Below are 26,031 nucleotides of genomic sequence, written 5' to 3' on the forward strand. Positions count from 1 at the left end.
TGTGCAAAGCGGTTGCTTAAATAAAACAAAAAATCAAAAAAAAAAAAATATTAATTCTGGTTCATGGAAATATAGGTTACTATACTCTTTGCATGGAACAATAAAAATATCGTTATCTGTCATTGTCACTGTCAATTTAATTGTCAAATAGTGACAATTTCAACAATTTCGAGAATTTGCGTATTTCCTTGTCGACTTTGGTATTGAGATCTCTTCGACTGATGTAACATTTGTGCAAATAGATCATGTGGCGTCCTGCGTTGACAATCTTGCGAAAGGTGGTTGTACCGTCGTTGAAGGAAAATTTAGCTTTGTCAAAACTGCTATATTCCACGAAGACTCGGGCGCCGAGGTCGACTGCAAAACTAACCTTAGTGAGCGCCAGTGTCGGCATCCTCATCGGTGCCGGTTATGGGGGTTACACGCACTACAAGATAAATCTTAAAAAACCAACACCGTCGGAGCCTGAAGAGTATGCTTTTTTGAAAACTGCGCCGGAGTATCAACCCCACTATAAAGTAAGGCACATTTATTTCAGATTTTATTATAAATCATACTTTTGTTTTGTTATGTAGCAAGCGATAGTATGAGCAATGTAGAACTCCTGGCTTTAGTTTTAATTTGCTTGTATATGTTTACTGCATTTGCTGTTCAAATATTTTGTGAATTGAACACATTTCCATTTATGCATATGTAAGTTGGTATCATGTTTATTATTAATATTATGAGTGTATACAATAAACCTATAATGTGTAACAATTTATGTGCATTAGTCTGATTTTTCTGTGGCATGTCAATACAGTCCACAATTGGACAGAAACTTAATTGAAGGCAACTGCCAACTTCAGTATATTTTTATAAGACTGGAGTTGCAAGCTTGCATTCCATCTGATGGTAAGAGATTTCCACCATCCATGGACAACTATGATGTGTGAATATATAGAACAAGTTCTTTTGGAAGCACAATCACATTGCTGGTGGACTAAGATCAATGTCTCTTAAGCTCTTAAGTAAGTATAGTCCGCATAAAACTGCTAGTCTGCTCAGAATATAGAAATGAATCGCATCGCCATACCAAATTGTATGGCTACACCTGCTCTCAACAACTTCAGAGCGGAGTAGCAGTTTGGCGCGAACTATTCCCTCCACCGAAGCACAGAACTGCTTCATGTTAGAAATGGGTGTGGTGGTGGTGCCTATCTGGCACCATACTGGCATTCTGATTGGCTTGGACAAGTCAGCCCATTAATGTTCATAGGATATTATTAATGCCAATACTAATTATAAACTTGAATGTCATTTTGAAGTAATTTTATTGTAAGATATTTTTGACTAATGGAATACCAGGAACTGTATTGGTTATTTCATGTATTCTATACTGCTAGTGTAAAATAAATATTTGTGCAAAATTACAACTGAATAATAAGCTAAGTATCAAATATATAAAATTCTTGCCGTTAGTTACCATAGTTACCGTTAGTTACCATACTCCTTCCAAAACGGCTTTACCGATTTTCACCAAATTTTATTAGTATATTCAGTAGGTCTGAGAATCGGCTACTATCTATTTTTCATACCCCTAAGTGATAAGGGTTTTTCACCCTTAAGATTTTTTTAATTATATGGGAACACAATGTTTGCCGGGTCAGCTAGTTATATTATAAAGATAGATCAATGCGTAGCCATGCTTTTTCATTTTGCAGTTTCTTTTTATTTTTATGCTTATAAGTTTTGCAAAATGTATAATCTTCAAGAATTTAATACTTGTAAGTGTCGCATATTCATTGTCATTATTATGTTTGTTATAATTAATTGACTTCTTTCTTAGGTAGTAGAGCAATGTGTTTATTTTGGCAGTGCACAATAGAGTTATTCTTGCAAAAATATTATGTTAAAGTAAATGCGAGTGCTATGCGAATTTGAGAATATATCATGTCATTATTGACCAGAGGCTGTGCATGGAAATTAAAATATTACTGTTATTAAAATGTTTCTTAAAACATAAAATATATTGCCGATTTAATTGAAGTCAAGAAATTTAATTTGCGATTTAAATGAAGTCAAAAGCGATAATATATAACATAAACTAATATGATGTAAAACAAATGTGTGTATATTTTTAAAACTGTCTGTACACTAAGAGTACTGCAGGCCCTTGCCCAGGGCTCCCGACATAAGAGGGCCCCAAAAATTGCCCACATCACGTGTAAAAATTTATTTGCAATATTTGTAAAGATCATTCACCAAATTACCCAAACTGTTGTGTGCCCAGAGGCCTCATAATTCCTTAAGATAGCCCTGGTATGGTAACAGTTTGAATATAATATGTATATTGAGAATTGAAAAAACTGGCTTAAAAAGAGAATAGAGAAGGAGTGCTGTGTGTAAATTTCTGCTTTACAGACTATATTGAATTTTTCTGTGTCTAATGTTTGTAATACAGTCTTACTCATCTTATGCATCTTACTCTTTAGCGATTACAACTCATGTGTAATTGACTTTGCATGTGTTTCATAATCTCATCAATGTTATCTATGTGCATTGCAATAAAGATATTTTATGTAACCAATGTATATTTTATGTAATCATCTGTTGGCTCCTACTTTAGTTTTGTTCAGCTGCTATTATGTAATTAGTGAAATTTCAGTATTTTATCTGTAGACCTATAAGCAAGGTAAGTTTTAATAAATACATGTTAAATTGCTCAAGGCATAATTGTCTTTTTGCAGATTGTAAATGAATCGGACACGAGTAATCTGCAATTGGTCCTGTTTCAATATCGGACCTGTCCATTCTGTTGTAAGGTCCGGGCGTATCTCGACTCTCGGGGTATTAGTTACGAAGTAGTCGAGGTTGATGCAGTATTGCGGCAAGCTATCAAATGGTCAGGGTACAAGAAAGTGCCGATACTGCTAGCAAAAGTTGATGGAGGTTATCAGGTATGGAATAAGATATTATGTATGCAGTGAGTCAACATTTAACGAAGTGGCGATTAGGTCGCCGCATACATAGATATAGTTGTCCTAACACAACTGTGTTATCTTATGATAACTTGATAAGTCTAACATGGCACGAGTAAGTGCAGTGAATAAATAAAAAACTTAGGTAAGTTTTTTATTTATTCAAATCATTTTCAAATCGGCCTTTTATAATATTTGTATCTTACAATCACATGCTCACATTTCTGCACTATGATTGAAGCATATTATAAATATGTTATATTTTTACTTCCATGTAATATATGAAATATAGGATGTATTTCAGTACTGGCTGAATTAAAAGGTATAAAAGCCATCCTTCTAGCCTGAAGTTTGAATTTGAACTATTGAGTTTATTAAGTTATGGATAAATGGACCACAAATTATGGATCACATACCGTATTAAGTGCATTTATGGCTATACTTCCTTATTTATTTACAAATCATTCGTATTACATTCCAGCAACTATTGGACAGTTCGGCAATTATGTCAATACTGGAGACTCATCTAAAAGATAAATCATTGCAGCTGCCAGAAATTGTTAAATTTTATCCCGCCACCCGGTATGAGAATGAGGAGAGGAAAATGATAACAGATATAACTAACAAATACTTTATTATGCATAATGGGCCAGTCCCGGATGATAAAGAGAGAGCTGCTGAAACGTAAGTCTGTCTTGTTTCTTCATAGTTTTGTGGTTGAAATGCGCATTCCTATCTCAGGGTTGCTAGAAGTTACTTAGAAGTTGCTTCATTTTGAAATAAGCAGTTCTTTGGACTGTGTTTTTATAAAACATTATAATAATAGCAAAAACGCTATTGTTATTTTACCGTGTACAAACACTTATAAATAAAAAAATAAAAAAAAAGATAATAAATAGTAAAACTTTATTATACTGGTAGTGACATAACGTGGGTGATAGCTACTTTTTAGCTTTTATTTTTTTTTAATTATCTTACTTATTAATTAATCGAGTTACTGATAATTTTGTCTTGTACTTTTTTTATTGAATAATATTTTGGTTTGAGAGTTTTGTATCTTATGTACCTATGCCTATGTGCCATTACTTTTTGGGTGGCAAAGCGGTAAGATTTTCACTAAGTGACCATGGTCATATTTTTCAGTGAAGAGCGTCAATGGAGGCAGTGGGCAGATAAGGTCCTAGTACACACGCTATCGCCGAATGTATACAGGACAGTGGGTGAGGCCCTTGAGACCTTCAAGTGGTTCGAGGAGGTTGGTGGTTGGCGGGACTCATTCCCCACCTGGGAGTGTGCGCTGATGGTCTACGGGGGCGCCGCTGCCATGTGGATGATATCCAAGCGTCTAAAGGCTAGGTAAAGTTATTGTACTTATTTTATAATATAGGAGTAGCAGACGAGCATACAATTCACTTGATGGTAAGGGGCTACTGCCGCCCATGGACATCTGTAATCAACCGCAGATAGGATTAGATATCCCTTCCTCAGGTCGGCCACAGATGCGCCACTACACCTGAGGATTAAGCTGGAATGCCTTGGAACAATAAGTCTCTCTTACCACACCTTGCAAACCAGAACACAGCAGCGCTTACTACTTTTATTAAGCAGAATTAGGTGTGTATGCCGTCTTAATGATTCAGGGCGTTGAAGATGATAAGCAATAGAGTAGACTGTAGGTATATTTCTCATTGCAGCTTTCTACATTTAAAATTATAATGTTATGTAAAATTGTAATTGTAATTAAAAAATTTAATATAGTCTTTGGTACTCTAACTAAAATAATTATTATTATTTTACAGGCATAATATCCAGGATGACGTTCGCCAGTCGTTATACGACGCGGCCAATGAGTGGATGACGGCAGTCAGTAACAAGGGCTCGCGGTTCCTCGGAGGGAAGGAACCTAACCTCGCGGATGTCTCAGTATACGGCATACTGAGCTCCATCGAGGGCTGCCAGGCCTTTAACGACCTGAGGAACAACACTACCGTCGGGAAATGGTTTGATGATATGAACTCGCACATGGAAAAACACAGGGGCAGAGTACTCGCTGTGCATGCTTAGTGCAACAGTGTGGACAAGTACATGTTAATTACAGAATTACGAATGCTACCGTTACCGGGTGCACTTAGTGTGTGTTGTTGTTGATGGGCCCAATGTCATATACTTGGAGAATGCAGTGGTTTGCCATTATTATTTATAAAAGTAAATGGTTAACTAGCTGAAATTCAAAATATGTAGTTATGTTTATTAATTGTTTTAACAGAGCCAAATTTGTATCAGAAAAGAGCACCATTCTTGAGCATGTTCAAGTGCTGACTCTTATTCAGGTTACTGTCGTTAAGGGCTCATAAAGCCAGCTATTTTTAGCATCGACGATATAGCTGCTCTTCGGGTTCTAAATGCAGCGAGCAAACGTGAAGAGTAGATGGCTACTTTAAAATATAAACGCCTGTTTCGGCGATGGCGATTTTAGTTGCACTAATTCGAAAGCGATCAAATGCAGTCTCATAAATGTGATCCATGCAGCCGTTATAAAACATGTTCTGATTACACAACCGCACGTTAGTTTTAGTCATGTCATGCAGCATCAATGCAATCGCAAAAACGCGAATCGTCGCTCATAATAGCTAGTGTGTTAAGGCCGTGAGTGATGGTAATGAATACTCTGTTCGTTAGCACGTCACTTCTGTGTTACATCAATCATAGGGTCTTAAAACCTCGCTCATGAATGTCACTGGTCTCATATAGCACGCTTGCCCTGCGTCAACTAGCATACAATCACATACTACGGCAAACAGACTTTCTAAATAAAAATATTATCTTTGAAATCTATTGATTTCTCCGTCTATGTGACTGAGATTATGTAGTATTATTTGATTGATTGTGAAGTCTTACACCATATTGTATGTCGTTAACTTGCCCATTAAAATGAATTGTCCATTAATAAGACTTAAGTTGATAAGCAATAATAATTCATATTTAAGAATGAATATTTTAAATTGTTATATACACAACGTTTTAACGTTTTGAGTGGCAAGGTGTATGTAGAATGATTAGAAATTATTAACCAGATATTAAATGGCCTTACGAAAGTTGTGGGATATTAACTTAATAATGCTAGTGAAACATGTTAATTTAGTTTTACGAAATAGAATCCAATGGAGTTTTAGTTTGATAATTCAAGGTCATAATAATGTATTATAGATATTTAGTCCTCATGTGATTTTGTTGTTTATGAATAAAAGCGTTAGTTATTAAACATTGTTTTATTTATTCCACTAAACTAAGTTAATAAGTAAAAAGAAAAATAAATAATTTTTACAGTCTTCTTTTCAAGTTACATATTTTCTTACACCAAATTACAGACTATAAATTACAGACTTTTCGAACGATAGCTTGATAAGGTTCGGTTGCTATCGCGCACACTGGGCCAACTATAAAGTAAGGTTTGTGGTGTAAGCGCAGATGACTACCAATCGGCCGATGATGAAGGATCACAAAGCATATCTTAGTGTACACAGCTTATATGATAAGTTTCACACAATATTACCCAGAAGTCTACCGACTAAGCAATTATGTATAGCAAGAATAGGCTCTTCATAAGAGCACTTTCTTATTTATAATCAGCTGCTCTTGCCGCAAAAAGGTACCAAAATATGGCTCGTCACAACTTATTTTGTGGGGCTCTTATAGTTTTTAATGCTTTATTTTGGTCTTACTGTCTGAAAACATTGTCAATTTTATAAGACAGTAATAACATGGTATACCAGATAGTTTGGTCAGTTTGATGATTTATTATTCCATCGTCCTTGCTCTATCATATTCACACTCAACCCATGTTTACGTTACAACATCAATACTCTATTATATATTAACAGGCTATTTCTGTATATGTTAGTGAGAAGCCTCTGTTAGCCACGTCGGGCGGAGTCGTGGCGGTCAGACCTTCGCTGGCATCTGTTACCACGTATAGAACGAATGGTTTTGCTCCCGCTGAAAACAAAAACACACTTATATAAATATGAACGTGATAAGAATATATACACAAAATTAAATCACATTGTATATTTATGAAGATAACATGTTTATTGTTTATAGCTGTTTATATACGTACTTCATGGGAAATGCCTGTTTACTCGCGAAAAATTGTTAATTATGGATGGTGCATAAAATGTTAACTTGCAAGTGACGTATACGGAGTGAAATTCCTCTAGGTACATTTAAAATTTAAATAAGTAGTTTTTTTTAAGACAACAGGAATATTAAGACACTCAAGCTTAAAACGACATGTATGTTATTAGCTGAGATTTAAGCCAACGCTAAAATCTTACACTGAACAGTGGTGAAGCCAAGTCCGCAGAAGCGGTCCGTGCCCGCCGAGACTCCGGTGGCCGTCACGATAGGGTTGGGTATCACCACGAAGTCGGTGACGCAGGCGGCCCCGCTCACCGCGCCCACGGCCGTCCCGAGCACCGTGTTGTCCGCGCCGTCCACGTCACCCGTTACCGTGAACGAAAAAATGTCGTTTGCTGTCTGTAAGAATCATTAACAGTCTTAGTATGAGTTTTTACGTTTTTACAAAAATGACTGTTTTTATATTTGTTTACGTATTTCCCATACATTTCCAATCAGCGGCCCCAGCGGACTGTATCAGAACTGATTGGAAATATATGGGAAATACGTAAACAAATACAAAAACAGCCATTTTTGTAAAAACATAAACACTCATACTAAGGGTACAATTGAAAAAGAGGAAGTTTTCTATTCGTCGGAATCTTATATTTATCGAGATTGAATCGTACTATACCTGTAAGTAAGCATTACTTAATACGTAAGCATTAATTAATTGTCGGGACATAATTGTTAAGTAATCGGTATTATACATAGTCCAAGCTAGGTCATTTTAACGTGATTCTAATTCATTTCTTAGTTGTGGGAGAACGACGGGAGTTTTTCTACGTTATGTGCGAATATAAATTATGTTATAAATTTTATCAAAGGAACACATTGCTAGGAAACCGTATACGTCTAAAAATCTAAGTCTAAAAAAAAATTATTATGTAATAAAATGGTAATATAAATCTAACACATAGCCAGCGTGGTGGACTGCGGCCTTGACCGTCCTTATTCTGAGAAGAGACACATGGCCAACTTACTTAAGTAATTATTAGATAGTTTTGAGAACCGTACCTGAGAATATTGTATAGCACAGTAGCCGGCCTCCATTCTTATGCATATTCCGTAGTTCAAGTTGGCGATTTGTCGGGTGCCAGTCACCAGGGAAGCGCTGAGCGCGGCATTCGCGGCGGTTCCGTAGTTGAAACTGGTAATGGTGCCCGTTATCCCCGTGTAATATTGAAGACAACCATTTGGTGCTGTTAAATCATAGTTTTATTACATATTTTTAAATCAACTATAATAGGTTTTATTGCATTAATTTACAATTACCAAAAATTTAAAATAAAAAATTAAACTATAAAAAATAACTTATTTACAAAATTTACATACCCATACATATACAAAATTGAAAAACCAAAATATAAATACAAATATGGGTATTAATATGAGTACACTTACAGTGTTTGTGGTAGTAATTGCTTACATACATAAATAGATGTAATCAGCAGTAATAATTCAATATCAGGCGAATATTTTATTAAGAGATCGGAATATTACAACATTAATATTATTATTTGGACTATGTACATCGATATACTTAGGTTACTGTAAATTTATAAGAACATAATTGTTATTTGTGTACGATTTATATTTCATTATTTGCAATACGATCCTAATATATTAAAAACTTACAAAATAATGTTAAATACATTCATAAGAAAGAATAGATAATAAATAATATAATAAATATATAATATACTAATATAATAGATTACGAAGATATAGGTACATAGAAATATTACGTTAGTTAACAAAATTATGCTTATTTACAATCAGCAGCGTTCAGAAAACTATTAATCTACACAGACGAGAGCGCACCTATTCCCGGACAATCGCAGCCTAATTGCGTAAGTTTGATGTTCCATCGGCGCGAGAAAGTGGTGGCTAGAGTGGCGGTGATCGAGATAGTGATAGCCGTGTTCCCGTTGAAGTCCACGAAGATCGTCTGGCCGGTGTTGTCGCCGCAGAGGACAGGCACTATCGTATTGCCGCCAGTCACTGTGACTGCGTCCGTCGAGCACACGCCGTCGCCGTCGGGCTGTGCTAGGACCAAGTCGAGGAAGTCTATGCGCAGCTGCAAATAAATTGGGATAATACATACAAGTACAATGCAAATATTATATGCATATTGGCAAATATTTTAGAAAGCAAATACAAAAAAAAATCTAACAAAAGCGATATCTTATTAGTAATCAGGTGTCATATTAGTAATAACCTAAGGTAAGGCACTCATCTGACATATTTATTCGTACTTAGGTGGATTAATTTATCTGATAGCTTAATTATACCCATTGTAATTAGTTATTGTAATGTAAATACAACTTGTTTACTTCAAATCCCATCACTGAACACGTCGAAAAACTATTTACCAGACTGCGGATGGTAATGTATTTCAATAGTTATGTATGTATGTCTCATTCTTTTAAATTCGTCTAAATTGCGGAAATGACATAGACTATATTTTTAAGTTAAGATTAAAACTACTTCGCAACAATCCGCTACAAATATGTATGATGGTATATATTTTAAACCATGCAGTATGTACCACCCTCCCTCCCTCAAAGGATACATGCAGATGCAAAAACTAAAAATATACACCACCATACATACCACCACCAACACGTGTTTCGCTCCAAAACGGAGCATCATCAGGGTAAGTTGACTCTACGACGGTTAATCGCTAAGTGACGCTGTCAACCTAATGCATAATACCTAATGCTAATGTTAACCGTCGTAGAGTCAACTTACCCTGATGATGCTCCGTTTTGGAGCGAAACACGTGTTGGTGGTGGTATGTATGGTGGTGTATATTTTTAGTTTTTGCATCTGCATGTATCCTTTGAGGGAGGGAGGGTGGTACATACTGCATGGTTTAAAATATATACCATCATACATATTTGTAGCGGATTGTTGCGAAGTAGTTTTAATCTTAACTTAATAGCATGGATTTCCGCAAAGTAACGCCTGATACAATTAACTATATTTTTAAGGACTAGGATTTCCTATTTTTATAGCAATTAATATAATAAAAGTTTGTTTCCAATTCGCCAACGTTATGTTACTGGTAAACCGAAGATTTCCGCTTACCTGGCATATATTGTTGTTGCATCGATTGACAATGATGGTGCAGGTCTGGCCACCGGCATAGGCTGCAGGGTACCCAGGACTAGTGAAGTAGGTATTATTTACGTTCGTGGTCGCTCCGCATGATCGGGATACTGAAACATGAATGTCACTTTTTAGAATGGCAACGAATGGGTTACTGTAATAAAAATTACACTTTTTAGAATAGAAATATCTTCGTTGACAGTTCCGCCCTGTTCCCAGTGATGCTTACGGCCGTCATCCGTTGTCAAGGATCGTCAGCGACGGTCGGTGACACAAACTGTCGCTTTCTCGGTAGAAACGCGTCTAGCGCTTCGTCGTCACATCGTCTAATAACAGCAGTGTTGAGCGTTGTCGTGTTCTGGTTCGTAGAGCGTAGTATAGGAGATACACTTAGCAAAGGCATCCAAGTCAGTCATCAGAGGTAGCAACGTTTCTGTGGCTGATGTCAGATAAGGCTTCTCTTAGCTGGTGTTGACAGAAGATGCCTATGGCAGAGGCCACATAGTATCAGCTACCCTGCATGCACTGCCGTCTTTACCCTAAGAGTATACGGAGCTCTTGCCTAGAGCCCTCGTCATCAAGGGCTCCCGAAAGACCATTATTCGCTTACACGAAGCGCTGAGACTTACGGTCAAAATCTACATTTAAATCTTGATAATTTACAAAATCACATTTTTATTTCCTATCTACAGGGCTGATACCACAATAATAAACCTTAAATAATTATCTTCTCCTCCATCCTTCTGTGCCCGTCGGCCCATTCTTTAAAACCGACCCGCTGGTCTGATATTAAAAAAAATTAAGTCTCAAGTCAAAGTGCTCACCAATACAGCATCTGCCGCGCCTCGAGGCGCAGTTCCCAGTGATGGTGCCATTCAAGTTGTTGCACTCCCGGCGCGCGAGGCACGTGCCGTTCATCGTGTTCGTGGTGGAGCACTCCGTGTTCGCGAAACGAACGATGCTAACGAATGGGAACACTGCAATTTAAAGCAAAATTGTAGTCCGCGCCAATCTTCTCGTCCGCTCTGAAGTTGTTGCGCGCAGGTGTAGTCATAGAGTCGAACACAACTAAAAGCGTATACTCCGTAGCAACAGTAAGGGCACACTATGACACTAACAACCGGTAGCCTTCGATCACTAATAAGAACCGGTAGCGGACCGATGCCGGGAGGAGGGGCCCGCGCTGTCTTCGTCCCGCTAATACAATTTGCTGTTGCGATGCAAGTCGTTTTTATATTCAGAACGGACTAGAAGTTTGGCGCGGTCTCTACGCATGTCAACATTGTGCTAGTTTATTTCGCCGCTTCTTTTCTATGAATGAATTTTTGTGAGATGGTGTATGTTAGAAAGTAAAAAACCTACCCGATCATAGATACTTCTGTAACGATTTGACTTTAAATAGCATTTTGATTTTAATTAGTGTTCCGTTCTCCGTTCCGTTCCGTTCCCAAGGGTTAAAAAACAGAACTACAAGAGACCTTAATTTTAATGTGTTTTTGAAAACGCATTATTGCAACATAATAAGTAGACAGTTTACATTTTCACAGTGCATTTAATTCTATAGTTACTATGATAAAAAAAAAACTAAAAAAAAATAAACTTAGTTGGTACGGAACCCTCCATGTGCTAGTTTGAACGATAGAACACTAGTGTTTGCGTTACTATATTCGGTTTAAGGGCCAAAGTAGAAACCCTTTAATTTTATCATGTAAACAGAGAAATTTAAAACTGATTATTATTACTTACGCATACCTATTAGTATTGTATTGCCTTATTTCAAGCCAAGTATTCCTCATAAGGCACATTTTTGGAAAATAAAAAATGTATAAGTGCCATCTGTTGCCAAGTAGCAAAACTTTTCGGTCGAAATACCTGTCTAGAGTCCCCTACCGCTAATAACCGACCCTAATAAGGGTAGATTCGCATGTCGCGTCTCAACGACCTCGCGAAGTTCTGTGACTCGCACCAGTAACTGATGGTAACTGTACATGAATATTTGTATAATATATGTAATACTCGTATATATAATGTAATGTTTAAAGTAGTACCGTTTGTGGATCGACTTCGGCGGCACCAAGGTGACATCTAATTCTGCCTAATAACAGCAATGTTAAGTGCTGCTGTGTTCTGGTTTGAAGGTTGTGGTAAAAGGGACATACTTTTTCGAGGTATTCCAGCTTAGCCCTCAGGGGTAACGGCGCATCTGTGGCCGACCTCAGGTAGGAATCTAATCCTAATTGATTTCAAATGTCCAGGTATGGCAGTAGCCACTTACCATCAGGTGGACTGCGTGTTTGTCTACTACTAGTATATATTATAAAATAATAGCCTATAGGTTGTAAGACGTATAAGCTCATAAGACGAAAAGTTACCACAGTAGTAATGGTAATTTAGAGAAATGATTGTATGTCATATGCTCTTTTTAATCGCTGGTGGCGTTAGAAAAGTTTAAGATGATTCACGTGTAGGAGATTGGTAGCGTTGATGTGGCAAATAGACTATTAGTTTATCACTGGACTGTGTCTTAGCGTTTTTCTGCAGCGTCATAACGCTGCGTGCGTGACAGCCTTAGTATCATAGGGGTTGATTGGGGTGCCCCATTCGTGTCAACAACGACGTCCGCAACTGACCAAAAGAGGGCGTTCAGTTTTGAATAGCATACATTTACCGATTCATTAATTTTGTTTATTTCAAAAATCCGTAGATGAAAAAGTGAATTTTGTGTTCGAATTTTATTTTGTTATTCCATTTTTTGGTATAGTTAGATATTTTTTATTCCTTATAATTTCGGAGAATCGCGCTGAAACGCTGAATCACGGTATCGATTTTTTTGTATTCTGGCGATATAAATACGACCTTCGCTTTATAACTCCAGGGGTCCGTCGCGATAATGAAGCCAGTCCCGTCTCGCTGGTCGAAAGAGACGGTAATTTAGGATCCGCATTCGTAAGACGCGGATCCTCTGTCGCGAGTTTGACCCCTTTTGGTACTTTTTTTCGTATTCTTTTTAGCTACGTATATTTGGCTGGTTTATAAAGTAAGTTTTTTTCATCATCAGGGAACATTTTTATATTTTATATGAGATACGAGGGGGCTTCATACCCACCGTCTCTCATATGTCGGTCGCGTTTGCAATATTGGGGTGGGTAGGAATTATTCGGGTCTCGAGGTCTTTGCTCGGACAAATTCTCAACGGAGCGAATACCTCTCGGATTGTTTAATTGTCGATTGCGGAATCGGATGTTATCACACCGTACTGAGGCTATATGATCCAACGGGGAGCGGTTTTACCACTGCTATCAATGACATTTTATGACTGCTATAAGTAGTTCATTCTCAATCATAGACTTTTTCGCTAATCCTATATCTTGTTTCTAAATTGAAACTACTTATCATAGGCTAAAATATTGTAAAATTAAGCAAGTAATATAATTCAGCAGTTAAGAGTTAGAATTGCTTGATAAAAATAATAAATTAATTTATCCAAATTTTAATAAGCTTTCTTATGGTTTACTTACAGTAGTATTGGAATAATTTCGATATTTATAGGTTTTAGAATTCATAGCCAAATGATATGTTTTTTAAGCAACATCCTTCATTGAACCACACAGTAAAAGCAGCCCATGGAAAAATCGACATAAAACCACATAAAGTAGCTAGGTGCATTCGCTATTCAACAATCTAATTTTAAATTTATCATACACAATGCAAGTACACATAATAATATTATGTGGGAAACCCCAAAATAAATTTAACATGCTCAAGATAGGTTTGTACAGTTTTGTCACTCATAAATGTGTCTATTCCCGTAAGATTATTATTATATGTATTTGGTACATCATTGTAAAATACAGAGTGCAAAAACTTGTATTCGCGAAAGCAGTTTATTTCATAGAAAATGTACATTTTAGGTAATAACGCGATCGCAATACTTACATAGCTTCCCCTTTCTTTCGCCAGTACCATCTTGTTCTTCGTCTTCTAAATCTTCATCGTATAAAAAGGACGCCGCTGCCACCATAAGAACGGCTGCTATTACCCAAAAAGTTTTATGGGTCATATTTGAGCCGGTAAAATCACTTCACCAAATTATAAACGTAGAAAATCTTCAATTGGAACACATAAGAACTAATTTATACAACTGTATTATGACAATGTAAATATAAGTATTTGTGGTGTTTAGGAGACCTCAATCAAAAGGCATTGAGCGGGGAAATGAGCGACATGTTAATCATGTTGGTATATATAAAGTGGGTGATAACGGTGATCTGTTTGTGTAAAGTGTTAGGGATGTTACCGTTTTTCTGTTAGCACTTCGACGACCTGCCTATAATATGTGTAACTATTTGGAAAAAAACAACTATCCATGTCCACATACAGTTTTGGCGGTTACAAACTGTTTATAACAAAGTTAACTTAATAATGTGCGATAATGTTCTTTCAGCTTTATTACATAGGTATGGTATAGGTACTGTTATTTTACTGTTGAGTAATATCTTGATATAATAACGTTGTTATAGGTATGTGATGGGTAGAAAGGTGCTTTCGATCCGAAAAAGTTTAATGGGCTAATTAATTTCAAGTTTGAGGTTTGTAGAGTTCAGGATTTATAAATGTACTAATTTTATTATTTGTCATAGGCTCATTAATATCTGTCTCTGTAGTTCCGGGACCAGAATAGGGCTACGGTATCCTCTGCCTGTCGTAAGAGGCGAATAAACGGACGGTCACCGGGGGGGTTGTAGTGCGGTAAAAGTCCCACATAACCCGTCGTCGCTCCCACGGCGTCGGGTACCTTTTGAAGGTTTCCCCCTCGTCAAAAAAAAAGCAATTAATATCACAACTTAGGATTTCATTTTCGTACTTATAGAGAAAGTATTCATTTAAGTATGTATATTTATATATAATCAATATCTACAAGAAAAAAAATCAAAAAAAAGGACTATTAATATCACAACTTAGGATTTCATTTTCGTACTTATAGAGAAAGTATTCATTTAAGTATGTATATTTATATATAATCAATATCTACAAGAAAAAAATTAAAAAAAAGGACTATTAATATCACAACTTAGGATTTCATTTTCGTACTTATAGAGAAAGTATTCATTTAAGTATGTATATTTATATATAATCAATATCTACAAGAAAAAATTAAAAAAAAAGGACTATTAATATCACAACTTAGGATTTCATTTTCGTACTTATAGAGAATGTATTTATTTAAGTATGTATATTTATATATAATCAATATCTACAAGAAAAAATTAAAAAAAAAGGACTATTAATATCACAACTTAGGATTTCATTTTCGTACTTATAGAGAATGTATTTATTTAAGTATGTATATTTATATATAATCAGTACAAGAAAAAAATAAATTTTATGTTTTGTAATAAAATTCCGAGCTCGAACTGAAAATGTGAGGTTAAAAAAACAATTCTTCATTAATGTGACTAAATTTAATTTGTTTTGAAGTGTGAAATTGCAACATTTTTTACAAGTAATTCCAACCATGGTAATACATTATTCAATTGAAAGGCACCTTACTGGGATTTTGAACAATTTTATATAATTATGTATAACTTGTGCCATTTTTAACACGTTTTTATTCAAACGTTAACTTGGTAAATTCCGTATTTATTTTGTTTAGTATGATTGAAAATAAATCGATCGCATATAGAGATGGAGGTATCAAAAGCGCGATTCTGTAAAATCGTAAAAATCGAGAGATTGTCTTGATATTTTACAGAATAGCACTTATGAGACTATTATTTCGGGAAAAACACCAGTGTTATCTAGACTAACTTCATTTTAGAATTCGTATCATCAGCAGCATTAATCATCAGAATTTCAAGAGAATTTTAAATATAAATAAAAGGAGATTTTGACCAATTTCTTGGTAAGTTTTGCTGTCAAGTTTTTGATTAAATGAACCTACCTGCGTACGATATTTCTCACAGTCTCGATAAACACTTCTGGTTTTCTAATGACTACACTTTCTTATGCAATAAGCTCCCCAAAGAGGTTATTGGAGAGCACTGTTATATTAAACGAATGAATTCTAATAATGTCCTAATACCCTCTTTACATCGTTTTGCTTATTAATTAGACAAATACGCCAAATTGCAGCGCTGGGAATGTGGAATTACTTCCTTGCAACATTTTCAGATTTTAATAAATAATTCTTCTCACATTTACGTATAAAGATACGTAAATGTATGTTTGCTTTTATGTCACTCAAGTTGTATCAGGGCATGTAGTCTTTTAATGAATATAATTACAATTGGGTTGCGATCCTTGCGGACTCTTATACGTAAAACCCATATTGAAGTTCTGTTCTACCCCCTCTAGACGTCTGAACATAGTATGAGTTTTAACCGACATCGTTACTACGAAGATTTGCTCGCAGTCTAATTATGAATACGGATACATGGATTTATAACAGCTGATTCAATAAATCGAAATTAGAAACTAGATCGGAGAAATTAAAGGCACAAGTTATATTTTCTAATATTGTGCGTAAGAGTGCCCATACATCAATCGATCGATGTCAGCAATTGACGATAGATTCGATCAATCAACCTATGGTTATGCGTTACAATAAAAATCGATATATGGTATCAAGTGACGTAAGTATGGATACGTTCACCTCTCCTCTGTATCCATTTGAAAGACTTCAATGACAATTCAATCATTCGATCTTCAATTGTTTCATTGATTGGTCGAACAGCGAAAGCTATCATACCATTCGATCGACTTCCATCAAGGTCGTCGAACGACGCTCGCTCGATTGCTGTGTGGACACCCTGACACTGTGTAGCTGTATATTATTCAATAGGACATACATCTTAGTGACTTAGTTGTAACTAAGTTAGAAAATAGTTCGCGCTTAAACGTAAATAAGTGTTCTCCATGCACTTCAATACAAACGACGACATACTCCAACCATTTTTCAACACACATTAATTACATCCCCGTGAAAATATATTCAGTGACGCAAATAATAATAAAAACGTTAGTAAATCACACATCTGGCAACTTTTACAATAATACAAAACGTCGTAAGTTAAGTTCATAGCTATTTCATCAAAATATATTCAACTTTATATTATACAAAAAATATTACATATAAAAAAAAAGATTTAAAAACATGTCATTGGTAATAAATTATCTTGTGACTTAGTCAACATACACAACTAGGTACATGCTTAAAACTAAATTACCTAACGTGAAGAGATATAAGTAATCAAAAATATTCGTAAAATTATAATAAAATAAAACAAGTAGGTACAGACGAGGAATTAGCAAATACATAATTAACTGAGGTGTCTGCTTTTTACAGAAATTTGAGCTTACGACTAATGTCTTTATTAACTAATATAAGTGTGATTTAATATAAATATGGCATCTCCAGACATTCATGGCAAAACTTAACTCTTTTAAAAAGTAATCGAGCAGAGGCATCTATACAAAATGGTTTGGATACAAAAATAAACATTATTAATTCCGCGCACACATAATATTTTAATTCACCGCCCGTTAGTTATTATAATTATAATAATTACAAATTACAAATATAATTTTATAATAGCAATTTACATTTTTTGTGTTTACATATATTCTTTTTCGTTCGTGTTAAAATGAATTTGCATACAGGACGAATAGGGCATTACGAGCCATGTTGGAAAAACAATGTTTTTCCTATATTCATAACAATTCTCATTGTTTTTGTGGGATTGTTTTTATTTGAAGAAATTGAAAAATCATTCACATAGCTGAAAACAAAATACTGTTTCCGAAAAGCGACACACGTACAGAAAAAAATCTCGGACTATAATAACGCAATTACGTCATAAATCAAACAGAGTTTAATGGCGGCTAGAAATTACGCTCAAAAATTCAATAGAAGTTTATTAACATTTCAGAATCACTTAAAACATTTTCACAAGGCCGTAATACCCCATCATCTAAAAATTATTCACCCAATCTCTCTCTACATCTCTATTACATTTGCCGTAAAAGTAATAACCTCTTTACTTGACAATACAATGTATATAATCTAGGATCGATTAACATTTCCAAACTTCTTTGTGACGAAGATCATTATAATTAATATAATTTATTACAAAGCTAAATGCAAGGAAAAGTGGCAAGATTATCATGTCTCGTTTCTCACAGTGCAAATATTGCTATCTTTGTAAATAAACTATTCAATCGGTACTAAGAATCACGTTGAAAATTGTTATTTTATACTATCTAGCAAAAGTATATTATTAAGTACTATTTAAAATACCTCTAGGTATAGTCCGCGTAAAACTGCCAGTCCGCTCTAAATATAGACATGGATTGCGTCGCCATAGCAAATTGTATGGCTACACCTGCTCGCAACAAATTCAGAGCGGACTACTAGTTTTGCGCGGACCTATATATACCTTTTAAATTTTGTGCACATATTTTTGCTTTTACCGTATTATAGAACCATGTTAAGTAAGGTATTCGCATCAGTCAAAGGGAGTTTAAAATGTTTATAGTAAAGCTGGACTGATTTGTAAGGCACTATGTAAATATCTAAATGACTATCAATTATTATTTTAAATTACATAAAATATTACTTATTAAGTAGATATAGCACGAATTACTAGTGACTATAAATGATGGCAATCGTGTCATTTATAACATGTTTTTAAATGAAGACGCTAAGACACACGGATTCTCTTATCATGGCCTTTACTTATGAGGACGATAATGTGTGACATTGCACGGCAATTGCAAGGACATAATTTGTGGAAATTCTACAAAATTGTACTGCACATCCCACGGGCCCGGCACGACACCATGTCGTAGCGTGCCGACTGTTGTCGACGGCAAAACGAAATTTTGGTGTCGTGATCTTTATATATGTTTTGTGTACACACATAAGCTTCAATGTGTGAGGAAATTTGACATATATTTTATCCTTCACTGAAGGCGTGGTGTCGTTGATCAATAATCAAAACTAGCTGCCGGTGTCATGCTATCAGCTGCAGTACCATGTCGTGTCGTGTCGTCAATAAGAACCCATTAAAAAGCACAGAAGACGTAAGTATTTGTCATTGTATCGGCGCCTAAAGTTTTAAAGTGGACGGTTATTGTTGTGTATAACTTCAAGGCACTACCAGTATATTATTTTTCTACTCAATTTTTAATATCAGACAACTGTGCATAAAGTTAGCGTACAATATAACTAATTTAAATAGGTAATCAATAATGTGGTATAGTAAGTATATTTCCAAAAATCAATCAATTTTAAAATAATCTGTTTGTGCTGTGTTCGTGATAATATTAAAAACTGCAACAAATAGAGACTAGAAAGTGTATTACAGCGTATCCGAATAGAACGACCTGAAGTTACTAAAAGAAAGGCAGGTAATTGTTCAATAAAAAAATGTTAAATCGATAAACTTTTATCGAAAGTTATATCAAAATTACTTAATTATTTTATAAGTATAACTAAGAATAATTAAAATATAAAACATATTTTTATAGTTTTGTGCAACAAAAAACAAGAAATAAAGAAAAAAACAACAATAAAATAATAATACATCACAACCCAGGTCGTAACATCCGAAAACGTGTCTGTACGATTAAAACTAATTTCTATTAACTAATTCATTTATAATATTAAAAGATATCTATAATATATTGGATATTCCTTGTTTCTTACATTTAATTAACTTACAATAAATTAATAATAACTAATGAATACTTAGAGCTTTTACGCTGCGAGGTTTAACGACATCTTCACCACGTGCAGTGAGCAATTCTTAGGACACTTGTAATAAGTTATGATTATGTAAATGTAATACTATTTAAGTATTACTTTAAGTCTGCTATGTGGTACTACTGTGTTTATTGTTCGGAGTTGAAGCAAAGTTCTTCGACCAAAATAAGTCAATATTGCTAACATTAAATATGTAGAATTATAAGAAAATAGTTCATAATCACAATTGACTTATTTATTGCATTGCCTTGTTAATCTTTATTAAGTTCAAAAGCTTACTTTAAGTATAGTCGGCGTAAAACTGCTAGTCCGCTCTGAATATAGAAATGAGTCGCGTCGCCATAGCATATTGTATGACCACACCTGCTCGCAACAACTTTAGAGCGGACTAGGGTTTGGCGCGGACCATACATTAATACCTCATTGAAAATGTATATTTTGTTGAATATATTTTTAATAAAAATAAAGTTTTAACAGGTATAATACACACAACTAACATTCCCTAGTTTCATAGTACGATGTCGCTAAACTACCCGCGGCGGTTAAAATAATTGTCATTTTCAATGTACATAAATATTTATAAAATACTTATCATTAACGTATCTTGGGTTGCTCAATAGATGACTGCTCTAATTTACAATAATAATTAGGTATGTAATTATGTAAAGCGATTTCCTTGGTAAAGATTGTACCTATTGTGCCTTTGAAAAATAAAATTTATGATATGGTTAACTGGTAATTTGGTGGCATGGACTCATCTGAGCTCATCATCTACAGTAAAGGTACACCACTGATGGTCAATGTACGAGGGTCATTGGGAACATTCAATATGAAGACAGCTTCGAGTTGTTAAGGGAGTGTCGGTGGTGCCGTGTCGCGCGAGCAGTCACAGAGCACTGTAGAATGTGTCCATCAAGCTGGTGTCCAAGTCGCACTCCAGAAAGATGCTCTCGTTACATTCTTCCTGAAATTTATTTTAATTACGTTATTTAGCTTGCAATGAGTTCAATCTTAGCGGCACGTTGTGTTGTTTGTTTTAAGCTATTGCATAGCTTCTATCGCGGGCCTTGGGCGTGGAGACCGAATCCAGAAATTCCGTAACGAAAAAACCTAACACCCCCCACTCCGACCGGCACAGCGGTGATACTTTTTAGTAGGGATCTGTGCACCCCGGGCGCACACGCCAGTTGACGGGTTAATGACTTTTTGCATACTGCATAAATAAAATAAATATATAATTGTAATTGCATAAGTTGATAAAAAATGCTATGCAATAGCTTTACCGCGGCAGTCTCCGAGTGCCACACGTATTTTATTTTTTTAATCAGCAGTTTTTTGATGTTTTAAAGAAGGTAAAACTCTACATAAATCTCTAGAGGTGGCACCACCGGGACTAACCATTAATTTGTAGCAGTGGATTTAACTAAGTAAAATGGATTATAATCTCGTATATATGTTGAGTACTCTACTAAAACTGTATTGGAACGTGGCAAGCTCCTGGCCTACTCAGCTGTGGCACATAATGCTTTAAATACGCTATCGACACTCATAGTCCCAAACTAGGATTCCCTGTATAGTGGGTGCCATAGACACACACAATCACTAATACCCACACACTCAGGCACAATTCAGCAAGTTCATAATTCAGACATCTGTCTGGTCGTAATCGAAAAAAATGAAATAAAGAGTTATTTTATTTACCTGAGTGGTGCAGGGCGCAGGGGGCTGTTCAGCACCCCTTCTTGCGTGTCATTTGGACGTCTTGGGCAGGTGCCGCTTCATGTGCAGCGCGAGGTGGTCGGAGCGCGCGAAGGAGCGCTCGCAGACCGCACACTTGAACGGTTTCGCGCCGGTATGCTTGCGGTAGTGGCGCGTCAGCTCGTCTGATCGCGCGAAACGCCACTCACACTCCGGCCACTGGCATGTGTACGGCTTTTCTCCTATCGCAACAGTTACCACTTAGTGTCTCGTTAGAACTTTTAAACTCTTTGTGGCCGACTCCGGTGACACCACTTCCACAGCAACACTGCCTAACAGCAGACCACAGCAGTACTTAGACTGCTGTGGTTCGCTTTTTATGTGGAGACATACTTAGCCGAGGCGGTCTAACTTAATCCTTAGGGGTAGCAATGCATGTGTGGTCAACGTCAGGTAACAATCTAATTTTATCTTATCAGGATACGACGGACCTAGTGAGAAGACTCAAAAGGACTAAACCATTTGAGTTAGTGACATGACACAGTGTAGTGTGACTGAAATAGTGAAGTGAACATTATAGAACACAAGAACAATATGTCTACTCCTTTATGTGATAAGACAAAGAGGGCGCCGCCTTCATTATATGATTATTTAGCGTAAAATTACTCATTAGTCTTATAGTAGGCTAGATTGTAATTAATATAAAGTACCTTATTACTCATTCGGTACTTTACACATGCAAAAAAAAAATCTTATTAGGAGTGCATGCTCGTTTGCATCTTCTATATCATAAAAAAACTACGCCTTCGTGTTTATTTTTTATAAAAAAAGGAGTAGCATGCTGTCCACCTGAAGGTAAGTAGCTTTTGTCTGACTTCTGACATCTGTAAGCAACCCCAAATAAGATTAGATTCCTACCTAAGGTCGTCCACAGATGCGCCGCTATCCCTGAGGACTGAGCTGGGATACCCCTGAAAAGTACGTCTCTCTTACCACGCCCTACAAACCAGAACACATCAGTGTTTGTTGATTTTATCGTTCAGATACCTAAATGGAAGGCCTGTGGATGTTAGTATCGCAACAAAGAATTAACATTACCTCAATCTAATAATGTCAGGTTGTAAGTGATATGTAACATTTTTCGCTAATGTATCAAATACACTCAATTCTGCCTCTAAAATCGCATTTAATTGGAATAAGAATCAACAATATCTAGAGTTTGAGATATAGTTGTATATTTTATTCCACTGATATACTTAAGTACAAAGGGACAGAATAACGCTCGTTAATAATCTATCTATCTTTTGTCCACTAAAGACGGAAATTTCACAATTGTCTGCTAGAAATTGTCAAATTTCGACTTTAGACAAAAATAAGATGGATCGATTATTGATATTAAAGCGGAATAATGCAAAAGCTATTTCGAAGATCTAACAAATCGAACATGCCAGTTTCAGCGGAGTCGATTGTGAAGAGAAACTTAGTGGATATCTTGTTTTTCTTTTATGACACTTCGCAGAGCTTGTCAATAACGTCGTTAGTTTCAACCGCAGGTACTTATTACTGAGCAGTTTCACAAAGCCACGTTTTATCGTTATTGCTGTTTTATTAGTACACTGTATTAAAACAATTTCCTTACGTCTAATCTTTGACAAGTTACTTTTCTCAATATGTTCGCAGTGCAGTTTACTATCGCATTGCCCCATGATAAAACTGACTATAAAATAAGTTATGTACATCATAGAAGAAAGTAAAATATATTATATTACCTGTATGTATTCGCTGGTGAGCTTTAAGGTGTGAACTTTTCGTGTACACCTTGGTGCATCCTGAAACAGTAGAATATATTTTATCATGAAACATCGGGATGTTTTAACTAAATACATTGCTTATAATACATAATATAATTTATTCATTATGTTGGTAAAGTATCGTATAACAGCTGCGATATTCAAGTGTATTTCAAATGCATGTGTGCATTTACCTCAACGAATTAGTACCTATAGCGAATCAAAGAGGAAATGTTGTCAGTATCTTGGGTTTGTCACTCATATATTCACTCATATATTTTCATCTCACAAGGAGTATCGATATCAAAATTTACATGCACTTTTTCCCCACTAAGATTTTGCCATCAGACAACGGCTGTGGAGGCCTCGAGGACTAAACAGCCGTCGCTTAGTGAGTGAGGACTTAGTGAGTGAGTCCCTTATGGACGAGTCCCACACAACTAGGCAACAGTCGCGGCGTTGGTGCTAGTACATAAGCACCCTCTCCCTGTTCGCAGGGAACCTTTTATTATCTGGGCGCGAAAAAACTAAAATATATAAACAATGAGTACCGATAAAGTCGCAGTGATGTACCCGCCGCTTCTCGAGCTCGGGGTTGTTCCGTCGGTTGTACTTCGCGGAGGGCGGCGCGAGCCGGGAGTGGGTCAGCACGTGCGCCAGCGGCTGCGGCTGCGGCGCCATCTGCAGGGACTGTTGCATCGTCTGCACCAACAAACTAACGTTAGGACTTTTTCACATCACACATTCGTAATTCGGCTGACATTAGGACTTTTTCACACACGCAATCCGGTAGTTAGGTACTGTCCTATTTGAAGGTTAAAGTGAATTTGACCAATGAATAATAACTAACGGTGCATTACTAGTGGTGAAACTTTAAACATACAAAAGACCCAAATTTCAGTTCAGTCGCTCTCGATTTTTCATATATGTCATGAAAAATCGTAAATCAGTAGTTAGTCTCTATTATATGTACGTAAGAGTCAATGTAACTGTTGCATTGTCTGCAGCAACACACTAATACTAGGACTTTTCCACACATGCAATCCTAATTCAGTAGTCAGGTACTTTATTATTTGATGGTTAAGTGAATTTAATTTTGATTTTTGTATTTGTAGGTGATTTAGATGAAGCCGTTGTCAATGTTGTATTAAGTCTTTGTGAGAAAGGAGGGTTATTCATGTCTTTGAGTTCTTTGACCATTTAATAGCAATTTGCTTTCACACAACGCATTCCTATTTAGGGTAGGAATAGTTTTGTTCACACAAAAATTCGACAGTCACCTATTTTTAGCGTAAACTAGTTCTTGTATATTGGTGGAATGTGTGACCAACAGATTTGTTGAAACCATTGTCAAGGGTAACACATCTGTGACGGACTTCAGATGGAACTCCTGTTCTAAATTAATTGGTTACGGATGTCCGTTAATTGTAGAGAACATTTAACATTATGTGGACTGCATTTATTTTCATAGCAGCCATAAAAGTAAATATATAGTGAAAATTGAAAACTGTCTACCTATTCCGCTTCAATGGATAAAGCAAAAAACCTAGCAAAATAGCGGCTTCTTGTATGGTGACCCCCTTTTATACTCAATATTTTTTAGGATTACTTGGTATAGCGGCCATCGATATACCTACATAATTTGTAAAGAAAACAAGTGTCCATCTATTACGGTTCAAGAGTTAGAGCCTTGTGGCAGACGGACAGACAGCGGAGACTTAGTAATAGGGTTCCGTTTTTACCGTTACGGAACCCTACAAAGTATACTTACTTGTGCATGGTGGTGGGTATGGTGAGGGTGGTGCGCGTGGTGGCCGTGGGGCGCGCGCAGCAGCGGCGGCGGGTGGTACGGCGGCGGCGGCGTGCGGCGCGGACCGCCCTGCAACGAACAGCCCAAATCACATGAAATAATCTAAGCCGACTCCAAGGGTCTTTAATATGTTTCCATACATAAAATACACTATTTGCTATAGAGTACTGCTATACCGTAGAGGTTTTATAAGCCGAATTACATACAAGTGCGCATCGGTGCATCGTATTAACTTGCGTGTAACCTAATGCACCCATTATTTTGTACCCTTAGTACGATTTTTTACGTTTTTACAAAAATAACTGTTTTTATATTTGTTTGCGTATTTGCACATACATTTCCAATCAGCGCCTCTAGCGTACTGTATCAGAACTGATAGGAAATTGATGGGAAGTACGTAAACAAATACAAAAACAGTCATTTGTGTAAAAACGTAAAAACTCATAGTAAGGGTACTGGCGTTTTTTGGAAAATAGTCTCCACATGCTATGCAACACGGTTCACTTTTATGTATGTCGGTCCTTTAGTAATATTCTGACTGTAGATATTTAATATTATGCGCAATTAATAATGCATTCAGTGGATCAGAATGTGGCTTGAATTTAAAAAAAGGAAAAAAAAAAAAGGAAATTTCACAAGAGATGTGATACCTTTACAGATTTTGTTATTAGCTTTCATTACGTCTATGTATATTTGAAGGTTAAGATTATAAGGTACCTC

The 26,031-nt window shown here is 36.0% G+C and overlaps 3 protein-coding genes across 3 annotated transcripts in view; 1 reads left to right on the forward strand and 2 right to left on the reverse strand.

The window, feature by feature from the left end:
* Nucleotides 1–138: 138 nt before the first annotated feature.
* Su(P) (prostaglandin E synthase Su(P)) lies at nt 139–6,222 on the forward strand. The gene is made up of 5 exons (XM_073074968.1): nt 139–518; nt 2,730–2,939; nt 3,442–3,644; nt 4,104–4,316; nt 4,760–6,222. The coding sequence occupies exons 1-5, from the start codon at nt 246–248 to the stop codon at nt 5,022–5,024; spliced, it is 1,164 nt and encodes a 387-aa protein (XP_072931069.1). The 5' UTR covers nt 139–245; the 3' UTR covers nt 5,025–6,222.
* LOC140743574 (uncharacterized) lies at nt 6,215–14,485 on the reverse strand. Its single transcript, XM_073074969.1, has 7 exons — nt 14,187–14,485; nt 11,075–11,227; nt 10,230–10,360; nt 8,961–9,216; nt 8,154–8,338; nt 7,295–7,496; nt 6,215–6,956 (listed from the first exon to the last, which is right to left on the reverse strand). Exons 1-7 carry the CDS (start codon nt 14,308–14,310, stop codon nt 6,835–6,837), a joined length of 1,173 nt encoding a protein of 390 aa, XP_072931070.1. The 5' UTR covers nt 14,311–14,485; the 3' UTR covers nt 6,215–6,834.
* A 1,212-nt stretch (nt 14,486–15,697) lies between these two features.
* LOC140743577 (uncharacterized) overlaps nt 15,698–26,031 on the reverse strand; it is a 111,468-nt gene continuing 101,134 nt past the window's right edge. The window contains exons 4-8 of the mRNA XM_073074972.1: nt 25,273–25,380; nt 24,053–24,203; nt 23,481–23,540; nt 21,715–21,953; nt 15,698–20,977 (exon numbers count right to left, since the gene is read on the reverse strand). Coding sequence (XP_072931073.1) covers nt 21,763–21,953; nt 23,481–23,540; nt 24,053–24,203; nt 25,273–25,380 — 510 coding nt within the window. The 3' untranslated portion in view covers nt 15,698–20,977; nt 21,715–21,762. The remainder of the gene's footprint in view (nt 20,978–21,714; nt 21,954–23,480; nt 23,541–24,052; nt 24,204–25,272; nt 25,381–26,031) is intronic.

Source organism: Epargyreus clarus, unplaced genomic scaffold (assembly GCF_041222505.1).
Source record: "Epargyreus clarus isolate Ecla_fem2 unplaced genomic scaffold, WU_Ecla_fem_2.2 ptg000007l, whole genome shotgun sequence".
NCBI lineage: Eukaryota > Metazoa > Arthropoda > Insecta > Lepidoptera > Hesperiidae > Epargyreus > Epargyreus clarus.